General features: G+C 38.1%; 1 protein-coding gene across 8 annotated transcripts in view; it reads right to left on the bottom strand.

Annotated features, from left to right (window-relative positions):
• Positions 1 to 7,733: 7,733 nt before the first annotated feature.
• ABLIM3 (actin binding LIM protein family member 3) overlaps positions 7,734 to 23,149 on the bottom strand; it is a 172,859-nt gene continuing 157,443 nt past the window's right edge. For 4 of the 8 annotated variants that reach the window (XM_087955453.1, XM_087955454.1, XM_087955457.1 and 1 more), the window contains 7 exons: positions 22,743 to 22,877; positions 22,171 to 22,235; positions 21,403 to 21,550; positions 18,164 to 18,193; positions 17,488 to 17,546; positions 14,365 to 14,425; positions 13,068 to 13,278 (listed from right to left, as the gene is read on the bottom strand). In XM_087955453.1, the coding sequence (XP_087811579.1) occupies positions 13,187 to 13,278; positions 14,365 to 14,425; positions 17,488 to 17,546; positions 18,164 to 18,193; positions 21,403 to 21,550; positions 22,171 to 22,235; positions 22,743 to 22,877 (590 nt within the window). In that variant the 3' untranslated portion in view covers positions 13,068 to 13,186. Of the gene's footprint in view, positions 8,001 to 10,042; positions 10,124 to 13,067; positions 13,279 to 14,364; positions 14,426 to 17,487; positions 17,547 to 18,163; positions 18,194 to 21,402; positions 21,551 to 22,170; positions 22,236 to 22,742; positions 22,878 to 23,149 lie in introns of those variants that run through there. The other 4 variants (XM_087955455.1, XM_087955456.1, XM_087955458.1 and 1 more) reach the window with 2 other exon arrangements.

Here is a 23,149-nt window from a genome sequence, read left to right as displayed (position 1 = left end):
TAAGGCAACAGGCTCGAAACTGTGAATTGCTCTGCTTTAGGCCCCAATACAGCGAGGTGTCTTTTGGGCTAGTCACTTTCTCTCAGCGCTCAGAATGCAATGGCAAGCCACTTCTGAAAATCCTACCAGTCAGCAGGAGCCAATACTGACATGAAGGTAAGGCAAGGGAAAAGAAGGTTGGGAGAAGGGATATACAGTATTACAAACCTATCAAATGCTGTATTTTCTACCCAGATAGGTTGCTGAATTTCAATGGGATTTGGTTAAGGGCTGCTTGCCCAGGGTGTTTTGATGCCTAAGAACGACATAGAATTCCTTTAGGATAGAATTCTTTATTAGCCAAGTGTGATTGGACACACAAGGAATTTGTCTTCAGTGCATAAGCTCTCAGTGTACATAAAGATATAAGCGATGAATATAGCACATACAAACCCACCCTGTCTTGTAAACACCGCTCCAGATGCAGAATGTGATTCTTCTAGTACTTCCATCATGACAAGGGATGGAAGAAACATCACCCACTACATCGGTGGGCAACAGCCAAACAAACCAGGCAGAGGACAGATACTCAGTCTCTGGCCATTGCTTTCTGCCATGCAGCATCTGCTAACGGGGGCAACTATTCTGATGGGAAGGATACCTCCGGAGGGATGTCTGTAATGTACTTCTCCATTTCTGAACGTCTGCCAAACAGGCTATCTAGAAAGTCTGATGATAAATCTAATAGCTGGGAATGCCTGGAGGCTCTTTAGCATTCAAAGACGAAGGAGGAATCCATGCCTGATGCAGAAGTACAATAATAATGAAAGTTGGGAAGTTTGGCAGCACAGATTATCTGTGCCTACAATATTCTCAATAGTAGTAAAGATTGACTAATACAGACAGTCCTCGACTTACGACCACGATTGAGCCCAACATTTCTGTTGCTAAGAGAGACATTTCTTCAGTGAGTTTGCCCCATTTTACTGTTTTGCCACAGTTATTAAGTGAATCATTGCAGTTGGGGTAAAATAATAACATGGTACTTAAGTGAATCTGGCTTCCCAATCGACTTTGCTTGTCAGAAGGTCACAAAAGGGGATCACATGACCGCTCCAGGACACTGCAATGGTCATAAATATGGGTTAGTTACAAATGTCTGAATTTTGATCACGTGAGCATGGGGGATGCTGCAACTGTCATTAATGTCATTTATATGGACTGTTTCCTAGTATGATTTGATTGTTTATTGTACCCTATGACTACCATTAAGTGTCGTACCTTATGATTCTTGACTCTTGATGAATGTATCTTTTCTTTTATGTACAATGAGAGCATTTGCACCAAGACAAATTCCTTCTGTGTCCAATCACACTTGGCTAATAAAGAATTCTATTCTATCTAATGTGAAAAATGGTCATAACTGACTTTTTTCGGTGCCGTTGTAACTTTGAATGATCCCTAAAATGAACTGTTGTAAATTGGGGTCTACCTATATAGGCTTGTTAAAAGAAAAGAGAAAGGAGAGAAGAGGAGAGGGAAGGAAAAGAAAAGAGAGAAAAGGAAAAGAAAACCCTTTCAGCATTTCTTAGCACCTTACTGAGAAGCAATACAAAACCAGGTTCTTGGTATGACTCACAGACCACTCAGCTTGAAACCATACCTCATCATTCACTTGAGGGTTTGTCACAAAGCAGCCAATTTGGTGCAGGAAGCTCCCCCCTTCCCCCACCTCTCATATTGTGGTCATGCAATCTCTCCCTCAGGGTGCAGTCATCCTGTTGGCAGTGATTCACAGTCTGAGAGGCAAAACTCAAATCTGTTTTGTATGAAATATTAATCCCAGGTAAATATGCTAGATTTCAGTCATCCATACACATTTCTTTGAAAGATTATTGTCAGGGTGACTTCAAATTTGGCTTGAATTTGGCAGCCTGGATTTACTACCACATTGATTGATTTATAGTGTAGTATGATTGCCTTCATTTTGTCTATGCTGCATTTTGGGGCATCTATTATTTACATTTTTACATGCTTTTAATATGCACACATTGACCAGATACAATTAAAAGTTAAATGGAAATTGAAAAAAACAAGAACTGTGAAAGGAAACAAAACTGAATAGAAGAATCTATAGGACAATAAGATTTTTTAACACCACATTCATATATTTAACCATCATTTCTTTTTCCAATTGCTCCTTTAACAATTTCATGAATTAACAGTGCCACTGTAAATAAGTTGTTGTTGTTGTTGTGGTTGTTGTTATTCATTGCACAGTCAGCCAGATGTTCAGACTGGATTTGGCATTTTTGTCTACCTATCGAGTCTTTACCAAGGACCTGGGATAGGCAAATCTGGATGTTTGATGGTGTTACAAATATTGCTGCAGGATGGAAGCTATTCCAGGTAAAACTGCCTTCTGCAATTGACTGATGGCAAATTTGTCAATGCCTATGGTGTTCAAGTGGTGCTCCAGTTGACTGCACCCAAGGTTGTTTATTATTATTATTATTATTATTATTATTATTATTATTATTATTATTATTATTATTATTATTATTATTATTATTATTATTATTATTATTATTATTACCCATCTTTTTAATGATGAAAATATTTAAAGACCTGCCTCCTATTTTCCTCTCAACCCTGTGAGATGGATTGGACTGGGGCTGGCCCAAAGCTGAGTGGTTTTCATACCTAAGGGCGGGATTCTAAAATTCACTATCTCCTGGCTTCTAGGCCAGCATTTTCACTTCTATACCAAACTGGCTTTTTGAATGACAAATGTATTTGGTTCAGATTTTAAAATTAAAAAAGGTCTTAATTAAACCTGTTGGTATTCCACAATTCTAGGCAACCTAAATTCATTTTCCAAAACATCAGACCTTTCAAAGGGCTAATAATCAGCTGGTATGCTGTATTTTGTATGGCGGTATATTTCGAAAACCTGTATTGTAATAAAGACTATACTAAACTGGAATATCTAACCTACAATTTGTCTGATAAGCGATCATGGATTTTTTTTCATGGACTGGAGGGGGCATGGTTTCGTAGACTGCCTGCATCCCACAGATGGGGGCTTTGCTTGTTTGCATGGCCCAGTTACTGGCATGCTGGTCCAGACCGGTGCTGGTCCCTGGACTAGGATTTGGAAACCCCTGTCCTATGGCCATCACAGATGGAAAGCAGATCTTGGGTCAGATCCTGTGACTAGATTCTTTGGACACAAGGAGGACAACATCATGTTCAGGAATGGAATAGACCAGGCTGGGCATGCCTTCTGGTTTATAAGTGAGATATGTTGAGAGAATCTGTAGAGAATTCAACAGCTTCTTCATCTTGGCCCCGAGGGGCAGAGTATACTAGCAGAACCTCTCCCTCCCAGAGGACATCCTTGTTATTGTAGCTTTTGGCAGTAACAATGTTCAACCTCCTTTGCATCAGTTTCCTGAAAGACATTGCCCTATAGTTGCTCCCCATCCCTGTCCTTCTTTCTTGGTCTTCTCTTGCACCCTGCAACACAAGGGGCCCCTGAGCAAAGCTCTGCTTGCCCTGTGGTCCCCTCTGGTGATAGGCTACAGTTTCAATCATCTCAAGAAGCACTGCCAAGGTTGGGAAAGGTAGGAGTTCATCTGAAGACATTTGAATGAAGAATTAAGCATGCTTAATGAAGCATGATGATTACTGTCCTTATCAAAAGAGTACATTCATTTTAAAAAGCTATTGGCCTCAATCCATCATATTGCTAGTGAAGAAGATGATGCCCACACCAAACACATCCAGTTTCTACTTGGTAAGTTCCTTGAAACAATAGCATTTGGATAGTCCTTGAGCAGCTACATTGGTAAAGCAGCTACATTGGTATTACAGCACAGCCATTGGTTTGATAAATATTTTCTATAGATGCAAGCTTTAAAGTGTTTGCTTCTGCATATTTCATAGGAATGCTGTAGGATATAGGCAAACAACATTAGATTCACATTCCATATATAATGTTTACTTGTCAAACAGGAAGGCTAAGTTGTTTTTGTTGTCATGGGATACTTTGTAAAGTGAGTCATTAGAGCTGAAAAAAGGTATGATTATCCAAAAACTTCACCTTTTATCTAGAATTTCAATTCTACTGTCTCAGTTTTTAAATTTAACTGACTTTCCTTTGGAATAAACTAACATCTGAAAATTGTTTTGAATTTGAAAAATGTTCCATAAATATTAAGTCAGGTGATGACTTCAGACTATTTAATGGAAGTCTACACTCCAGTCTTGTATTACCACAGTACGGCTTTCTTCCATGGAGCAGAAGATGTTTCACAGCAGTTATGGCCCATATTTTAGATTTTATACTTCTCAGAATTCTCTGACACCAATACAAATCAATATAAATATGACTAGACAAATTTAATAATGCACTAAATGAAACTGAATTATTAACTCAGTATTGTAAATATTACTTGATTGCATGAAGAAGTTAGGATCTGTGCTTCCTGGCCAGAGATTTCCTTTCTTTTTGTTGTTGGCACCTCTAAAGCAATACTTTGACACAACTTGTAAGAATAGGGTTATACATTTTTACAGGAAGAGCATGAAAATTGCTGATATGCTTAGGGGATGATGAAGACCTATACAACTTTCTTAGCTAATATGAGTAATGCAATATACAGTTTCATTTGGTAAAAAGCAGCATTGCTTTCTATATATAATCAGCATTCTCTCAGCTAGAGTAAGTAGATGTATAATATAGAATTACTCATTTCTTCCTGGGGAAAATGTATTGTATTCTTATATAATCATTGATTTCAGAAATGAAAAATAAAACACTGGAATCTTAAAATTATGAGTTGGAGACAGCCTTTTTGACCATCTACACAGTTGTGAACTTGACATTGAAGTAGAAGAACATCACTAACAAAATGGCTTTTCTTTAAACGGAATCAAAACCGGATACCAACAAAGATGCCACACTAATATGGCATTAGGCTCTAATATGTAAAAGAAGAATATATTTATTACATTAATTTAGATGCCATTGTCTTTCCAGGAACTCATACTCAGTTCATACGGTATATATAGAGAAATGCATTTGCCCATCTTGTTGGAAATCATAGATTCAGCTTTGGAGCCAATTCATTCAAAGAGGAAAAAAACAATAGGAAAACAAAATGAGACAACTCACAATTATTTTGTTCAAACAGTGTATTAGGTAAGAAATTTCTTTTTCTTTTAAGAAAGAACAAACATACAATCTCCCAAATCAAAATAGTCCATGAACATTTCTTAATTTAGGAGTTGATCCTACTGATTTGACACAATAAGAGCAATGTGGCCAGTGACCATGAAAGGCCAGACATACTGTATGCAATTAAATTAGTTAAATTAAAGATGAACAAGACATTTCAAGTGCCAAGGCTTTTCCAAACTCCTTTTTCTCTATAATCCAACAGTTTTTATACATATTTGAAAGTTCAAAATTTGATTCCTAATATGACCTATTTCCGGAAAATATATATAAAACTCACATAAAAGTTCAGATGTAATGCTTTGAACATGACATCTGCCTTGGTAAAGCTTCATTCTTTTTCTAACAACCATAGCCAAAATTTATTTAAAGAACAATAGTGACAAGGTTCACATATCATGCTAAGCCATAATATAGTTTATTGGATTTTAGCTTAGCATATTATGTGAATCAAGTCACTGTATCTTCTAAACTATGGTTAATGTCTTTCCACTATTATGAATTATTCAACAAACCACTGATAAGGGTATAGAACTGCTTTGTTTGAGAATTGGACAGTGGTGCCAGTTATTCCCTGTGATCCCCCCGCCTTTTAAAGTTTGAACTAGTTTGTAAGGTTAAGCTCTTTCATAGCAGTTTTTTTAATTGACTGCTTAAAGTGACTAGCGATAGAAGAGGAAATTGAAATAATGGAAAGGAGGATAATTTATAATTGGGTGTATATCACAGATTGTACCTCCAAACTAGCTTCTACAAACCTGGTGCTCATAGTTCAGTATGACTTCTGGAAATTTTAGTCCAGTATGGTTGGAGACCACTAGATTGGGGAAGGCTGTGTATAGACATGTGCAAATGTAAATGATATCCAAAATTGTGTTAAAATACCTAAATATTTAGGTGAGCATATAATTCTGTGTTCCAAGAAACCTAACTTCCTATTCCCTGAATGTAAGAGTATCTGCTGAACCAGAATGAATTTTAGTAAGTGTTTCAGTGCACTGCTTTCTACAGATCTCTGAAGAGGAATGGAAGACAACTGTGTACTACTGTAACTCAGAAAAAAAAGAAATTTTGGAAGCTAATATTTATTTGTGGAAAAACCATTTTAAAGATGGTTATAATAATAGTATATAAAGCCTCTATATATAGAGATAATCAAACTGATTGCTGGATGCTGCAGGGGGGAACATAAAGCATAGGGATGCTAATCACCTTAAAGCCCATTCTTTTAATTTCCAAGAGTCATTTGGATACCTGCTGTAAGAAAAAAAAAAGAATGCTGACTGGATAAATGTTGTTTATTTGTGTCCTTTTATACCAGCATGTTTAATCACACACACATGTGTGTGTGTGTTGTGAGATCTTACACCAAGATTTAAACATGCTGGTATCAAAGGACACAAATAAAACCAACATCTATCCAGCCAACATTCACTCATATACATATACATATACATATACATATACATATACATATATATATATTCTTAAGTTTTCGCGAGTACTTACATGTATGGTATTCAGCTTTGTTCGGGTATTTTCCCACATCATTATAGTTGTGCTTTTAAAGTTGTAGCAACGTTTCGGCAGAATCTCATCTGCCATCATCAGGCTTCTATATTGTGTTCGTCTGTGAGTCAACTGTCAACAATTGTAAAAGTCTGACTCACAGACGAACACAATACAGAAGCCTGATGATGGCAGATGAGATTCTGCCAAACTGCTACAACTTTAAAAGCACAACTATAATGATGTGGAAATACAAACAACTGAATACTATATATATATATATATATATATATATATATATATATATATATATATATATATATATGTATGTATGTATGTATGTATGTATGTATGTATGTATGTATGTATATATTCTGAGGTTTTCACGGGTATTTGTATGTGGATCTTTGGTTATTCGGGTTTTCTCCCATGTAAAATTGGAAGTATCTAGGCGACGTTTCGATGAAGTCTCATTCATCATCCGAGAAGCACAAAGCCGAAGACACAAGCCTGAAGATGATGAATGAGACTTCATCGAAACGTCGCCTAGATACTTCCAATATTACGCAGGAGAAAACCCGAATAACCAAAGATCCATATATATATATATATATATATATATATATATATATATATATATGATTAAGATAGTGAGGAAAATAATAGAAAAAAGCAAAAGATATTTGTTGGGCTACTGTTAGAAACAAAAGGCAGGTTGAGATAAATCCTTGGCCTGACTGAGCAGGCATACTTCAAATATTCTGAAGCCATGGGGTGGGGGGGAGTTGTATACGGATGATTGGCTCTGTCAAAATATGCCCCCAGTTCCATCATCCTATCTCTCCAGACTTGCTTTTAAGAGGCTCATGGTGAGCTACGATAATAATGCCCAAGGTTCTCAACATTGATGTAAGAAAAAGAAACAGCTCAGTATAAAACAGGCTCCCACATCCTCCCCACAGTTGAAAAGTTTCCCAAATAGCAGTTACTCCTTTTTTTTAAAAAAAAAAAGAATAAAAGAAACAAAGAGCATAAAAATATCTGTGAGACTTCAGTTCACTCTACAGGCTTCCAAAGAGAACAGCCAGAGATTCTACTCTGTACTATACAGAGCTTCTATATAGAGATATTTATATAGTTTTTATATATACTGTTTTCAAAATAGCCGAGCCTGCTTCTTCAACTCATTTCTTTTCCACAAAGCCAGGCGATCAAATTCAGCAGTAGTCATGCCAAACACCTGGTAAAATTCCTCTGGGGACAGATGGCGCTGTAAAGAGAACAGGGAAGTATGCTGTTATACAAGTATGGCTAATGTACAAACGTGACAACAGGCACCTGATTCGAAAGATATGTAAACTCTGAGGCAATATTTTGTTTACACCATTGTATCTTTGGGCTCTACATTTGAGGTTGCACCAGACATGACCCATCTCTCATAGTAATCTGTTGGAGTTTATAGCACAATTATTTACACAATTCACTTTGATGGTTTATTGAAAAGGCTTTCATACCAGAGGTGGGCCTTGATGAATTTGGAGATCTAAATATTGGAGTCATTCATCCCAGCCTCTCTTCCAGCCCATTCTCACCTACCTGTTCCAATTTCCAACATCTAGAGTTACTGACACATCTAGAGTTACTGACATTCAACCAAACATTTGGTGTGCTTGCATGTGTTTTTATTTTTCTCTACAAAATACTTCTAGATTCAAGGTATTGTGTCCTCCTCCTCCTGTTATAATATTAACTTCCCTGTAACACACAAATTTGTATGTTCACAGCTTTTGTATACAGGAACAGAATAGAGGAAGGGATGGTGATAAACAAGCCAAAACTTCTAGGAGTAGAAACAGTCAAAAGCATCCATATTTTTGATGATTTGTATTTCTGTTTTTAGGTCTTTCTTTCCAAGTACTTCTTACCATTTCTTTACTTAGAACAAAATCGACAATAAGAACGCTAAGCTGATTATTAAAGAAATATAAATGATATATTTTGCATCCACGGAGAAATTATCAAGATGGACCATAAAACTGTAGATCAAAAGGTCCGTCTGAAAACAACCTGAGTATTAATTACCTATAGACAGGAAAAATATGTTGCAAGGACCAATGGTTCACCTTGTTTTCCACAAATGAGGAAGGAAACTGATTTAGAAATAGCATTTTGTCAAGCACCAGAGACATCAGGAGATTCAGGCAGTTGAAAAGACTATAAAGATTTATTGCAAGGTTAAGCTCTCTACAAGTATGTGAGCTACTAATGGTTGAGGGAAATTGATGGGACGTAAGACGGCATTCAAGGTGAGCTAGACTTAGATCTCTTATGGGCATGCAGGGCCCTATGACCGATGATGTGTTTGATCCTTCCCTTGGGCTCAGCCTGGTCATTTTATAAACATATATGATTCAGAGCAGCCATGAGAACAGTGTAAAGGCAGGGAATCTTTTGGTTGTTAAGGCTGCCATCTAACATGTAGGGGAAGGAAGAAAGCTGCAGTGATTTCTCTTGCTTGCAGTGGGTTCAGTATTTCCCCCTTTCTTGGTTAGTTCTGTCTGTCTGTCTAACTAATCTATCATCTTTTATCATCTATCAATCAATGAATCAATCAGATTTATAAGTTGCCACAATATTGAGAATATTGAAACAGCACACTCATTAGTTACTTGTATAGTTAGGCTGAATATAGGTATGTATGTTAGGGTATGTATGATTAGTTTAAAAGTGCTTACTTTGCCCTTCACTTAACTGAAATCTATTTACCAGTAATTTAATAGTCTGTCTCTAATATTATATAGTCACAGATGTGAATTTGAAAGCATCTGGGGTGGGGGGGCAAGATCCAGGAATTGGGGAGGGGGCAGCAAGATACGGGAACAATGGGGAGGGCTAGCATGACTCGCAGGCTTACCTGGGAGCAGGCAGATCAGGGCTACTCAGTTGGGGCGCAGGAACCACATGGGAAGGCAGTTTAAAGGCAAGCCACGGGGACCTAGTGTGCTGTGCAGGAGGTGAGGAGTGACTGGATGAGCGAGCACCGGGTGGGCGGGGCAAGTGAGCGAGCGATGACTGGGCGACTGGGTCAGGGGCATGGCCAGCCAGAAGTCACTACCGGTTCAGAGATCTACGCCAAATCATTGCTGCCGGTTTGCCCGAACTGGTGTGAACCAGCTGAATACCACCACTGATCTGTCTATACAGAATGTCTTTATGGTAAATCTTTTTCTTGGATCTCGCTGACATCAAAAATCAGTTTCAAAGGTTCCAGAAGTATTTGAAGGTGGTTTCCAGATGCTGCATTTGACTTACCTCTAACCGAGTTCTGTCCACATCTTTGGGTAAGCGATTTTTTCCCCTAGTTGTCACCAAAAGCAACTCATAAGGGTATATCTACAAAAGAAGGAGGAGGGGGGGAAATATGATGCTGGATGAAAGAATCAGAAAAATAAGGATCTGCTGAACATAGTTTTGAGAAAATGTATGACGTCTATGGGAGCTTCCACACCAACATTTTGCATCATTTTAGGATTTAGCTTGAATCCGATCAATCTCACAATATTTTCTATTTTGGGAAGTGGGTTTATTAATTTTTGAGTCTGTTCCAGTGTATGGTTCACAGCAATGCTGGTATTTCCTACCTATTGAAATGCAACATCTCTGTAAAACTTGTAAGTAGTCCATTTTCCCTTTGGGGAATAGTGCTCACACTGCTTTTTAGCACCCAGCCTTAAGTTCCGCCAATAGATATTTAGCATCCTGCTTGGTAGTGTCATATGACCTTCACCACAGTGTTCTGTTGGAAAGGTTGCCAGCATGCTTAACATTTTGCCTTTACAAATTTAGAGGGTTTTTAAAATTGCCACAGAGGAATAGTGGAAGATGGTCAGGAAGCCTTTACAGGGAACCAGCATTTTTCTTTACATTTTAAAGAAATGATCTTCAGACAGATTTCCATTAAAACCTTTTGGGATTCTTTGTTTTGGAAATGCTAAAGAATTTCACATACTATAAAAAACGGGTTGTGATGCTACTAATTTGTTTCCTTTTCTGTGTAACATGGTGACGATGTAATTTTTATTACTCCATGTCCCATGGTAGCTCAGGAGTTGGGACATTGATAGGATGTCTTATTTTTCATATCCTATTAATCAGCTATAAAGAAAGAGAGTATTGATTTTCCACATTTTTTTCACCACTTTGCAATCAGTAGAAGTGAAGATAATCATTGCATGTTCCCCAATCTTCTTTGTGAAGGAGTCGGGGTAAAAATGCTGGTGGGTATGAAACATTATTTATTTATTTACTAATTTAATTTAGATTTAAGCACTTCCCAATTGCAATATGCACCTGGCAACTCCCAATTTAACGCATGGCATAAGAGAAGTACAAGAATATTTTTGGAAAATATTACTGCTTTCTCTGATTAAAATACAGTGATCCTATTCAGTGTAACACTGATATTTACAGTTTCTATTTGCTCAGAATAGCAGCAGTACAAGTGATGCCATAATGATAACAAAATAACAGAGCTGGAAGGGAGGTTTTCTAGTCCAATCCCTGCTCACGCAGGAAATCCTATACTATTTCAGACAAATGGTTGTCCAATCTCTTTTTAAGACCTCCATCCAGTGTTGGAGAAGTACCCACAAATTCTGGAGGCAAGTCGTTCCACTGATTAATTGTTCTCACTGTCAAGAAATTCCTCCTTGGTTCTAAGTTGCTTCTCTCCTTGATTAGTTTTTAGTTTGGTTCTTCCCATTGCTTATATGCTCAGTTAAAGCCCAAAAGATACGGCAATTTACCTTTTATCAGTTCAGCATATTATTAGTAATATGCTATAATTATTAATAATAGTAAAGTAATGCCTTTCTTTGTAAGAAACATGGTAGACTGTAGCTCAGTAACAAATGCTTTACATATAGAAAAAAAAATCAAGTTCATTTCTCAGCCTCAGACGGACTCAGGAAAAGATTTCTGTTTGAAATCCTGCCAGTCAGTATAGCTCATACATCATAATATTTTTTAGATATATTGGATTTCAATTATTATACTTTTCTGTCAGCATATACTTTAGAAACTGAAGTCAAAGATATTTGAGCTGGACCAGGTCACAAAATGCTAATTTGCAGAAAGACATTTTATAACCTCTGATTATACCTTTTCAGTGTGAAGATGCTCTGGGACAAGGGTGTCAAACTCAAGGCCTGGGGGCCGGGGCTGGCCCTCAGGGTACTTACATCTGCCCCATGGGGCCGCCCTGGAAACAGCAAAGAACTGACATGTGGTGCCTCTGCCAGTGAAAATGGAGCTTGTGAGGGCCACATGCAGTCCTCCCGAGCTCTGTTTTCACTGACAGACGGTTGCAGGATGCCATCGTAGCCAAAAACAGAGCTTGGGAGCCTGGTCACACTTCCCCTGGCCCACCAAGGTCAAACACAACCCTGATGCGGCCCTCAATGAAATCAAGTTTGACATCCCTGCACTGGGAGAATCTGATTCAGGCTGATACTGCCTCAAAGGAACAGAGTCAGATATCTGTTACCAGAAGAGACCAGGGGAATCCAGGAATCTGAAGGTGAATTAAGATATTACAACCCATATAGAATATAATTGTAATATATATGGGAAATGATTTATTTTCATTTGTTTATCAGCAATTGAATGGCAGTCAGTATTCTTGGCACATAGCAAAGAAGGTTCCAGCAAGTGTTAAAAATAAAAATTAGAAGCAATAATGTACAGCAACATTTTCATTTTCATCCTTTCCTGACTTCTAACATCCTTTACTTAATTCCTCTTTATTTCATTTTATACTTTACCTTCCCTACAGCATTCAGTCTTTCCACAGCTATATCTATTTAATTCTTCAAAAGCACACATTTTCACAAAAGACATTCATTCAATGATTCATCATTCATTCATACAATTCTTTTTTATCAAACAATTCTTTTTTATATTTGAAATTTATATTTCAAATATAAGGAGTACTAGGAAATTTTTCTAAATCATCAAGCTCAACTCAGAATAATCCACATATATACTAGTTCAAAGTTTCATAACTCAAAGTCAGAATCTTTCAAGGCTGTGTTAGTTTATGATCATGGGAATTCAGTACATCTGAAGTTCACAATTTAGGACTGGGTTGTATCTTTTCAGGGGAGCTATAGCCAGAGATCAAGGGAATGTGAAGTGAACCTAATGAAAACAATACAATGAAACTTGTAATGTTTTCATTATTCCTTTGTGCATTTTGGTATTTAGATTTTTAGGGAAGGTGTGTACATTAAGACTACATTAAAAGGAGACATGGTGGCAATAGGTTTAGAAGCTCCTGAAAGAGAAATAGGCATTGATGATGCCTTTATTCAAACAGATGTTATTCAAAGAAGCAAAAGGGAACAAGATCAGATTCTCTTTTAATTCGGCTATTAATGCAGCTTCCCTGGTTGTTATTCAGTATAGTGACAGCTTCCTGCTTTCCAAAGAAAGAGTATCCATGATTCTAGAAATTTCGTAAGGTTCTTGAGAGCACGTTACCTTGTATTCTGAAAAAGATAAGGCAGAGAGAAGGTGGGAGACAAAAACAGATAAGTCAGTCTCCAGTCCCTTTCATTCAACAATGGCATCTTTGGCATTTGCAAACCCTCTTGTTGTCACTTAAAACAAAACAAAATACCCTCCCCCATTGATACTGTGGTATTTGCAAAATTAGGCATTATTGGGGCCTGCTTGGCCATAATAGGGAGCAATATAGACTACCTTTAAAACAATCTAAAATAAATTCATTGTAAAGCTGAATTTGAAGATGGGACTCTCTAGATATGGAATATAGATTTGTTTAACTCAGTGTTTTAAACACTTATTTGGCCATGAACCATTTGGGGGATTTGAATATACTGATTGAATACATATGTGCTTTCCAGAGATAGAAGACTTTTATCCTGATGCATTTGATTAGAAGGTTATATTTAAAGAATGAACAATTCAATCTATGAAACAATAGAAGCTAATAATAATAGACCTGTGTTGCAAGTGCTTTCTTTTACAACTGCCACTATGTGTCAACTACAATTGTGTTTACTATCCACAAAAGATTAATAGGATAAGTGTTTTTGCTTCTGTTAATCACAATTTGCCTTAACATAAAATCTTAAAATTTTATGTCAGAAGCCAACAACATGTGAGCTTCATATGTCATTTGAATCTAATCAGTGCCATATTTCCTATCATTAATTGTTGGGCACACTCTGAACTGCAAATTGATTTCATCAGGCACCACAATTTAACTTGTAATAACCACGGGTAATTCTGTTGCTCTTTTGTAAAATTTTGAAAAAGTTTTCGAATCCCTCTTTTCAGAAATATTTTCCTAATGTATTAAGAACACAATCTCTGACCAGTATAAATCCTGATAGGAGAAAATCTGGGAACACGCAAATTAAGATTTTGGTGCAGGCCTCAAGAACACTGTATTGATTTAGTTAGCACATGGATGTGCCACCCAATCTTGGATAATTTTTGCCTGCCTAAAAGCAGTCATCATCATAATACATTGATAAAATTCAACCTATCAGTCAGCAAGTCTATGAATCCCCCCCTTCCCAATTTCTGTCCTACATTATTTCACTCACCTCGCATCCCCCAGTTGACGGCATGTGTGCTGTCATAGTGGAAAAGTTCAGCGCTGGGAGGCTGCATAGAAAATTATAGTGTGGAAGAAGGAATGGTCAGTAAATGGAACAAGAATAGAATCTTGTTAAAAATTCCTCCATTCTTTTATAGCTGCTTCTATCAAGAAATATATAAAAACACATACTTGGTTCAATAAAGATGTTCGTAAACTTTTCCTGCTATTTGTGTATACTGGCAATAAGAGTGAAGGATAGGGGGAGATTAATCAGAGAAATAGCATGGGATGTGGAGGAGTTAAGAGGAAAGAATAAAACTGTTTGTGAAGATTCTCAGTCATCCAGGTCATAGTTGTCTCATACACGTGAAACTTGAAAAATTAGAATATTTGCAAAAGTTCATTTATTTCAGTAATGCAACTTAAAAGGTGAAACTAATATATGAGATAGACTCATTACATGCAAAGCAAGATAGTTCAAGCCGTGATTTGTCATAATTGTGATGATGATGGCTTACAGCTCATAAAAACCCCAAACCCACAATCTCAGAAAATTAGAATATTACATGCAATCAATAAAACAAGGATTGTATATAGAACAATATTGGACCTCTGAAAAGTATAAACATGTATATGTTCTCAGTACTTGGTTTGGGCCCCTTTTGCAGCAATTACTGCCTCAATGCGGCATGGCATGGAAGCTATCAGCCGGTGGCACTGTGGAGGTGTTATGGAAGACCAGGATGCTTCAATAGCGACCTTCAACTATTCTGCATTGTTCCGTCTCATGTCTCTCATCTTTCTCTTGGCAATGCCCCATAGATTCTCTATGGGGTTCAGGTCAGGCAAGTTTGCTAGCCAATCAAGCACAGTAATCCCATGGTCATTGAACCAGGTTTTGGTGCTTTTGGCAGTGTGGGCTGGTGCATAGTCCTGCTGGAAAATGAAGTCAGCATCCCCATAAAGCTCATCTGCGGAAGGAAGCATGAAGTGCTCCAAAATCTCCTGGTAGACGGCTGCGTTGACCCTGGACTTAATGAAGCACAGTGGACCAACACCAGCAGATGACATGGCTCCCCAAATCAACACAGACTCTGGAAACTTCACACTGGACTTCAAACATCCTGCAGTGTGTGCCTCTCCATTCTTCCTCCAGACTCTGGGTCCTTGGTTTCCAAATGAGATGCAAAAGTTGCTCTCATCAGAAAAGAGGACTTTGGACCACTGAGCAACAGACCAGGTCTGTTTTTCTTTAGCCCAGGTAAGACGCTTCTGACGTTTGTTGTTCAGGAACGGCTTGACAAGAGGAATATGACATTTGAAGCCCATGTCCAGGATCCGTCTGTCTGTGGTGGCTCTTGATGCACTGACTTCCAGCCTCAGTCCACTCCTTGTGAAAGTCCCTAACACTTTTGAATGGCCTTTTTCTGACAATCCTCTCCTGGCTGCGGTCATCCCTGCTGCTTGTGCACCTTTTTCCTCCACACTTTTCCCTTCCACATAACTTTCTATTAATGTGCTTTGATACAGCACTTTGTTTGCAATTACCTTTTGATGCTTTCCCTCCTTATGGAGGGTGTCAATGATGGTTTTCTGCACAACTGTCAGGTCAGCAGTCTTTCCCATGATTGTGCTTCCTACTGAATTGTGCTTCCTACTGAACCACACTGAGAGACCACTCAGGAACCCTTTGCAGGTGTTATGGCTTAATTAGCTAATTAGAGTGGGACACTTTGAGCCTAGAATATTGAACCTTTTCACAATATTCTAATTTTCTGAGATTGTGAATTTGGAGTTTTCATGAGCTGTAAGCCATAATCATCTCAATTATGACAAATCACGGCTTGAACTATCTTGCTTTGCATGTAATGAGTCTATCCTATATATTAGGTTCACCTTTTAAAGGTGCATTACTGAAATAAATGAACTTTTGCACAATATTCTAATTTTTTGAGTTTCAGGTGTTTTTTCAAAACTGAATGAGGAGGAGGAGGAGGAAGAAGGGGAGGAGGAGGAGGGGAAGTTTATCTAAGTGTCATCTTATTGATTGTTCAAAGTGAGATGTTTTAGCCTTTCAATAATTCTCAAGCCTTAATAAGATTGTTTGGTTCTGAAATAGGTTACACTAACTAAAAATTGTAATAGTTTTGAAGTTAAAAGATTAGTTCATGAATAGTCTTATCCCAATACACTGCACCCTTTGTGGAACTTTTTCTTTTTTTTTTTTTACATTTCCATTGATAGAAACAGTCTGGATTTGTGAAGATCCTAACTTTCAGATTAACAGATTAACATAATTGGAAGGGACCTTGTAGGTCATCTAGTCCAACCTCCTGCCCAAGCAGGAGACCCTGCCCCATTTGTGACAAATAGCAGTCCAATCTCTTCTTGAAAGCCTCCAGTGAGGAAGCTCCCTCAGCATCCAGAGGTAAGCTTTCAATAGTACTAATGGGATAGTGTCCCACCACTATCTCTGTGGAGCAGGCCAAATTAAGGGATGCTGGGCACAATATGACTCTTTCCTTATCCCTTCCATCTCCCAGCTATGTCAGAGAGCCTCCTAATTCTGTCAAGAGGGAGGGCTAGCTGACTTCCAAGGGAATCTGATCCAGGATTTATTCCAATGATGTAAACTTTCCTTTCATTTAGCAATGGATTGTGCTACAAAGCCATAAGCAGGCTCTATGGAATACAGTACATAGACCCGAGCTTAGATCATGAAACTGCTTCTCCAGCAGAAACTTTATACACTGGACAAATGTGCTTTCCACTCTAGTTAAAGAAGCCATTCTGAGGCACCAGCTATTCTTATATATTCAGGAGTGGCTGTGGTTTTCTAATCCCAAACTCCCACTTGTAATCTAATATGTTCGTATCTTCACCAGGAGTCTCGCTAACTGTTTCTTAGCAACTGCCCAATACTCTCTCAGCATAATGCTTGTGGAAGGACATCAGTCTCATTTCTGACACCAACACGACTCTCAACATTAGCTTAGAGAACTCCTGATTCTTACAATGAGAAATGATCATGATGGGGAGGGCAACGTTAGTTTTATTAAAATGGCAGTTTTCAGACAAATAATTGGAAATACTTTCACTTGGGGTTGAAATCTGTGGCTGCTCTTACCCTATGGAGCCCATTCCTTCTGTAAGCAGGAAGAGAAGCAGATTTTGAAATGAGGGGATCTGAGGGGGGAAAAAAAGAATGGGCAAGTCAGAATTTCTTCAAATAAACATGCAGTAGACTATGTGATTCTTTACCAATTTCTTCATCATTAGCTGGTATTACTGCTAAAAGGTGACTAGTCCAAAGTTGTCTAGTCAGAGCAAGGATCTGATTTTGTTCTTTCTTATGTCTGACTAACTCCTTATTTATTTTACCATATTGTCTGAAAGAACTGCACCTCCCGGAAAAGCAGAATAATTTCACTGAATGTAAATAGGGGAAGTTATTCAGAACATACAAACCACTCCTATTAGTTCTAAACATACATTAATGAAGTAAATCACAGATAATAATTCCATGAGAGCTGCCTCCCAAGGTGGTTTATCTCAGGTTTACCTCAACCTGAGAACAGTAGCCTACTTCATTCTGTTTAATAAATAGTAGGGTTGCCATTTCTTCTTTACTTTTGAACATTATAGATGCACATATGAGAAGCCATACATCACTCCATAAATATCACCACCTAATTATGGGTCAAGAGTCCCATAACTCATCAAATCCAATCATACCCTATTAGAGAGGTACAATGGATTGAAGAACATGAAGCAAAAGAGGCAGGAAGTCAAAAAACACATACCACTGTCTGCCAGGTAGTGTGACCGGGGTGCTATAAAAGAAGACAAATTAAGATATCAAACCAATATATAGGAGCATCAAACTAGATACATTCCTGCAAAAAACTGTCTTAGGTGATGGCACCACTATGAGAATAATGTCATGATACTGTCCAAGTGGTAGGTGGCATTGGATTTTCTTGTATCTGGGTAGAGTTGGGAGTTTTTTGTTATCTTTTTATTTTGTTTCAGAATGACAATAATATTCTTATCCTGATATACTCTATAAGCTCTATAAACAGTGTACACAAAATAAATAATGACTTTAGAGAACTCTGGATGATTATATGTTGCCAGCAGATTCTCTGACTCCCACATCACAAAAGCCATAACACACATGGACGCCCACACCCCTTCCTTCCCTCCAAAATGTTCCTGCCTGCAAACTAGTTGGTGGAAAAGAATGCTGGGGGAGGTGAGAGAGAGAGAGAGAGAGAAAGAAAGATTTGATAGGGAAGCATTTTCCGGTGCAATCTTCACAGATTTCTGGGCAGAGTCCATTTTTCAGAAGCTCTGGATCCAAACCATTCATTATTTTTCACCTGGCTCTGGATACTGAACAGGCCTCTATTAAAGTAAATAAACAAACAAACAAAAATCAGCAATCCTGAAATTTGCCAATTATCAAAGAGGCCACTGGTGCTCAGAGTGCAGTGCATACCTCTGCAGTAGTTTAATTGGAGCTCATTCTGAATATTTTCCATCACTTATCTATTTGCCACAATCCTACTTTTAATTAATCTGACTCTTCCTAACCAGCCAATGACTACAGTTCCCTCTCAGTGCAGAAGCCAGGCCAATCACGTATGCAAATCCAGTTTCTACACTGAGAAGGTCTACAAAAAAAAAAAAAAGGAACTTGCAAAAGAATACTGGCCAGAGGGGCCACCAAACGGGCCTAGGGGTTCCTGGGAGGAATTATATGCAGGAGTTTCAAATCTCTCAGAAAACACAGCACTGATGAACCATGAGAAGTAGTTATGTGTAAATTCAGGCATGTACATTTATATGACTCTGCACATGATTATGATTGCATGTACAGACACTGGACCCCATGTTTTATATACTGCCATATATCAGCATAATTGTAGTATACTGTATGTCTTGGTCTTAAATTGTTGCTTTTATATAACATTTTCTACTCAAAACCTTCCGCAGACCACATACTTCTGCCTTTTCTATGATCAAGAGTTGAAAAGAATGAGTTTTGAGTGAGATTTTTGTTATGTGTGCCAGGTTACTATCTCATTTATCTGCTCAGTCCAAGACTGCTTTGCATTTATTTAAGAGTGGCAAAAAAGTGCACACACCTGCCAGGTCTAGTTTGACTTTAATAATAATTTAAAAATGAACAGCTGCTCAGCTAACAACAGTCCCATCTGGTGGTCAATTAATGCTATTGTTGGTGCACATTTGAAATTCTTCAACGTTCATTCATACTATACTTGTCTATCAGAATAATGTAGGTGAGATAAAGTAGTTCATGTAATAAAAATCTCTTTTGATTCCAACTGTAATAAGGTCATTCAGGTGTATTAGAGTGCAAAAGTTGACTGTTGCAACAAAGTGTATATAGTAAATCCACATTGCATCATTGAAACAGAGATACATACAAAGTATTCATATTATCAAAGAAATTCAAGTGTCTTGGAACATCTGGCTTTAGTGAGTATGATTTTATTGTTAGATACTTAGTCTTGACCTCAAACACTAGAGAGCAGCCTCTTGAATTTTATTTTAGCATCCTGAAATATATAATTAAAACAAAACACAGACATATGCATCACCTAACCTGGTACAGTATGTGTGACACACAACCAATAAGGAAACAACAGGAATCTTTTCAGACATCTAGTTCATCCCAGCAGTGAAATGGATGTACCTAAAGGCTACTTCTTGATGTTCCTTAGTACTAATAGGGTACTATTAGTACTATTAATACTAATTGGGTACTAATCTTGGATCTGCAGGAATTACTATGAGGACAGAGTTCCCTAATCAGAACAGGGGCAAAAAAGCTTGGGATTTAAGAGGCAATTAACTTATAGAGAAAATAGAGATGGAGTAGAGACAGCGGTCATGAAATGGATATATGCATGAGAGAAAGGGCATGTTCAAAGTTGCATTTGAATTATTACCAGTTAAAGGTTTTAAGAATTTATTCTTTGGTGTGTGTGTTTTTAGTGTGGCAAAAAAATAAAATAAAATCAGATGGTTTGATCAGTCAAAAAAGTGCAGTACAAGAGCCAGAAACAGATATAAGCAAATGGATTGATTGCGTTTGGTCACTCTGAACATACAAAGTTCTTCTTCCATGACTTCTGTTATTTTCTTTATTTTCAGGGCTCTTCTTTCTCTAAGGCCACTTCCACTTCCCACTAGTAATTTTTAGTGTGGTCCAACATTTTGAGCTGATATAAAACTTGTTTTCATTCCTATTACATCACTAGAAATTATGTTAATTGCCTATTGGGCATTTGGCCCCAGACTCATCATCCTTTACTATGTATTTGTATGGAGCAAGTAAAATCTACCTGGAACAATCACATCCATAGTTCTATTCAATTATACACATTTCTTCAAGTCTATTCTTGGTTGTCATTGAGCTGCTAGCACTGGAGCTTTCCAGCGCTAGCATGTTGAATATCTGATCTCATCCAGTGGTGGGATTCAAATTTTTTTACCACCGGTTCTGTGGGCATGGCTTGGTGGGTGTGGCATGGCTTGATGGGAATGGCTTGGTGGGCATGGCAGGGGAAGGATACTGCAAAATCTCCATTCCCCTCCCACTTCAGGGGAAGGATACTGTAAAATCCCCATTCCCCTCCCACTCCTGGGAGAAGGTTACTGCCAAATCCCCACTCCCTCCCCACCCCACTAACCTGCTTTCCAGCTCCATTCTCCTGTGCAGGGCAACAAAAGAAGATGGGGGTGGGGGACGTCAGAGGTGGTATTTGCCGGTTCTCCAAACTACTCAAAAATTTCCGCTACTGGTTCTCCAGAACTGGTCAGAACCTACTGAATACCACTTCTGATCTCATCTGATCTCAGCACTCTGGTGGGAGATCGATGCTCTGGGATCCTCACATACAATCATGGTTCCTACAGATGTCTATTCAATCTTTCACTGTTGAGATTTCCCCCCAAAAAACAGTTCTCTGCTGGCAGGCAGAATGGTTGTGATGTGCCTGTTGTTGCTTACAGCCATTTAAGGAGCCCTCGTAGCCTGCTGTATGAAGAGCTTCTCTGCTGCTTGCTGAGCTGCGGGGAGGTGTCCAAGGGTCCATGTATGAATTAGCACGGGCCTTCATTTCTTCCTTCAGTATCAACCGGCCAATTCCTGTCTGGATCTACATATTTGAAAAAGAAAAAGAAAAAACAAGGGTGGGAGTCATAGAGGGAGTGGGAGTCATAGAGACAAACTTTTTCTTTCAGCTTTAGTGTAGGATTTTAAACATACCAAGCATACATGCATACAGACATATACATATGCATTTAATAAGGAGCATCTTGTTTTTACAGAAAGGTCTGCTTAAGACTAATATTTGGTTAATATTAATACAACGACCTACACAACTATTACTAGACAACATACTATGTCCAAAAGCAACATCTTGTATGAGATAGGGTGGGTGATGTCATTATTTATAGCAACTATCAATGTTTGATGAGGTGGAGTTCAATTTTCATATTTTCCAGCCAACCATATGAATTTTGGAAGACCAGCATATCTGATAGTTCATCAGTTTTGGGTAGGTGGGTCTACCTCATCACAGAGGAAGGTGGCTTTATCTGAGTCTATACAGATAAATAGCTGAAGCCCTTGCCAAGTTGTGAATCCTCCTTTCAAACGCACTAAAGGTCGGCATAGAAAAAAACACTAAGTTTCACTACTCCAAGACAAAAGTAAGAGTATTGTCTACACCAGCATGACAGCAAGGGCAAAAGTTAATCAGAACTGAACACTCACTCTGTGCATCCCCCGATCAAAGCTATCTTCTTCTCCTCCTGATGAGAATCTTCGAACTCGAGGAGCTACAAAGAAATACAGTCAAAGCATTCAGTTTGGCGTTTGCCCAATGTCAGAGTAAGGCAAAATGTTATTAGGGATGGGCCTAAGACAGATTTCTGTTGCCTTGTGTAATCTATTCTTTTTAGCACGGCCATTTAAGTCTGAAGTGCACTGGAGTCAGAGTGGAAAGTCAGGGTGCTGTTAGAGTTGAAAGTAGGTGGGTCCATAATAAAGGATACATTTTATGTAATATCATTTGTATTCATATATCAAGAAATTGAATATGTACTGTCCAGCCATATATGCAATGATTCCCTTCTTATGTCATATTACAACTTGGTAATTAACTTGGGCATCTTGGACTTGCATCCATCCAAGGCTTTCAGAGAACCAGGGTTATCTGTCATAAAATGCAAACATTTTATTGTCCTCTTTTGGAGATCTCAGATATAATCTCCCTCAATATGTTCTTGACATATGGGGTATAGTTGGAATATAAAGATTTTAGTGTCCTGAATGGAAAATGTTACCTTTGGGTGAACCTTGAAAAGTCCAATACTCTGTTTCTGAGTGATAATATGGATCTGGTGAATAAGCTGGACTGTATTTGGAGGTCTGGGTGATGTCTTCACTAGTTTTGCTTTTTGTAGCTGCAGAATGGGAATCTGAAAAAGCAACCAGGGAAAGAATAAACAGAAGTGGAAACCAAACCCATTAGGGCTCAAATAATATAAGACAGCAGATGACCAGCCCTATTGACATTCATCCTGGATGTCCCAATATATAAACTGGAGGATCAGATGGACAGCTTTTTATGCAAAAGCCAAACCGACTTCCAATCCACTGCTATGTCATCATAAGTGTTCTAAGGTGTTGGATGTGAGATATGGGAACAGTGTCTGGGATATCTATGGGGAGAAACTGACTTGGATTCAAC

Source organism: Notechis scutatus, chromosome 2, assembly GCF_049901735.1.
Source record: "Notechis scutatus isolate UNSWTSFEM ecotype Mainland chromosome 2, rNotScu1.2, whole genome shotgun sequence".
NCBI lineage: Eukaryota > Metazoa > Chordata > Lepidosauria > Squamata > Elapidae > Notechis > Notechis scutatus.
This window is presented reverse-complemented; position numbering and strand designations above follow the sequence as displayed.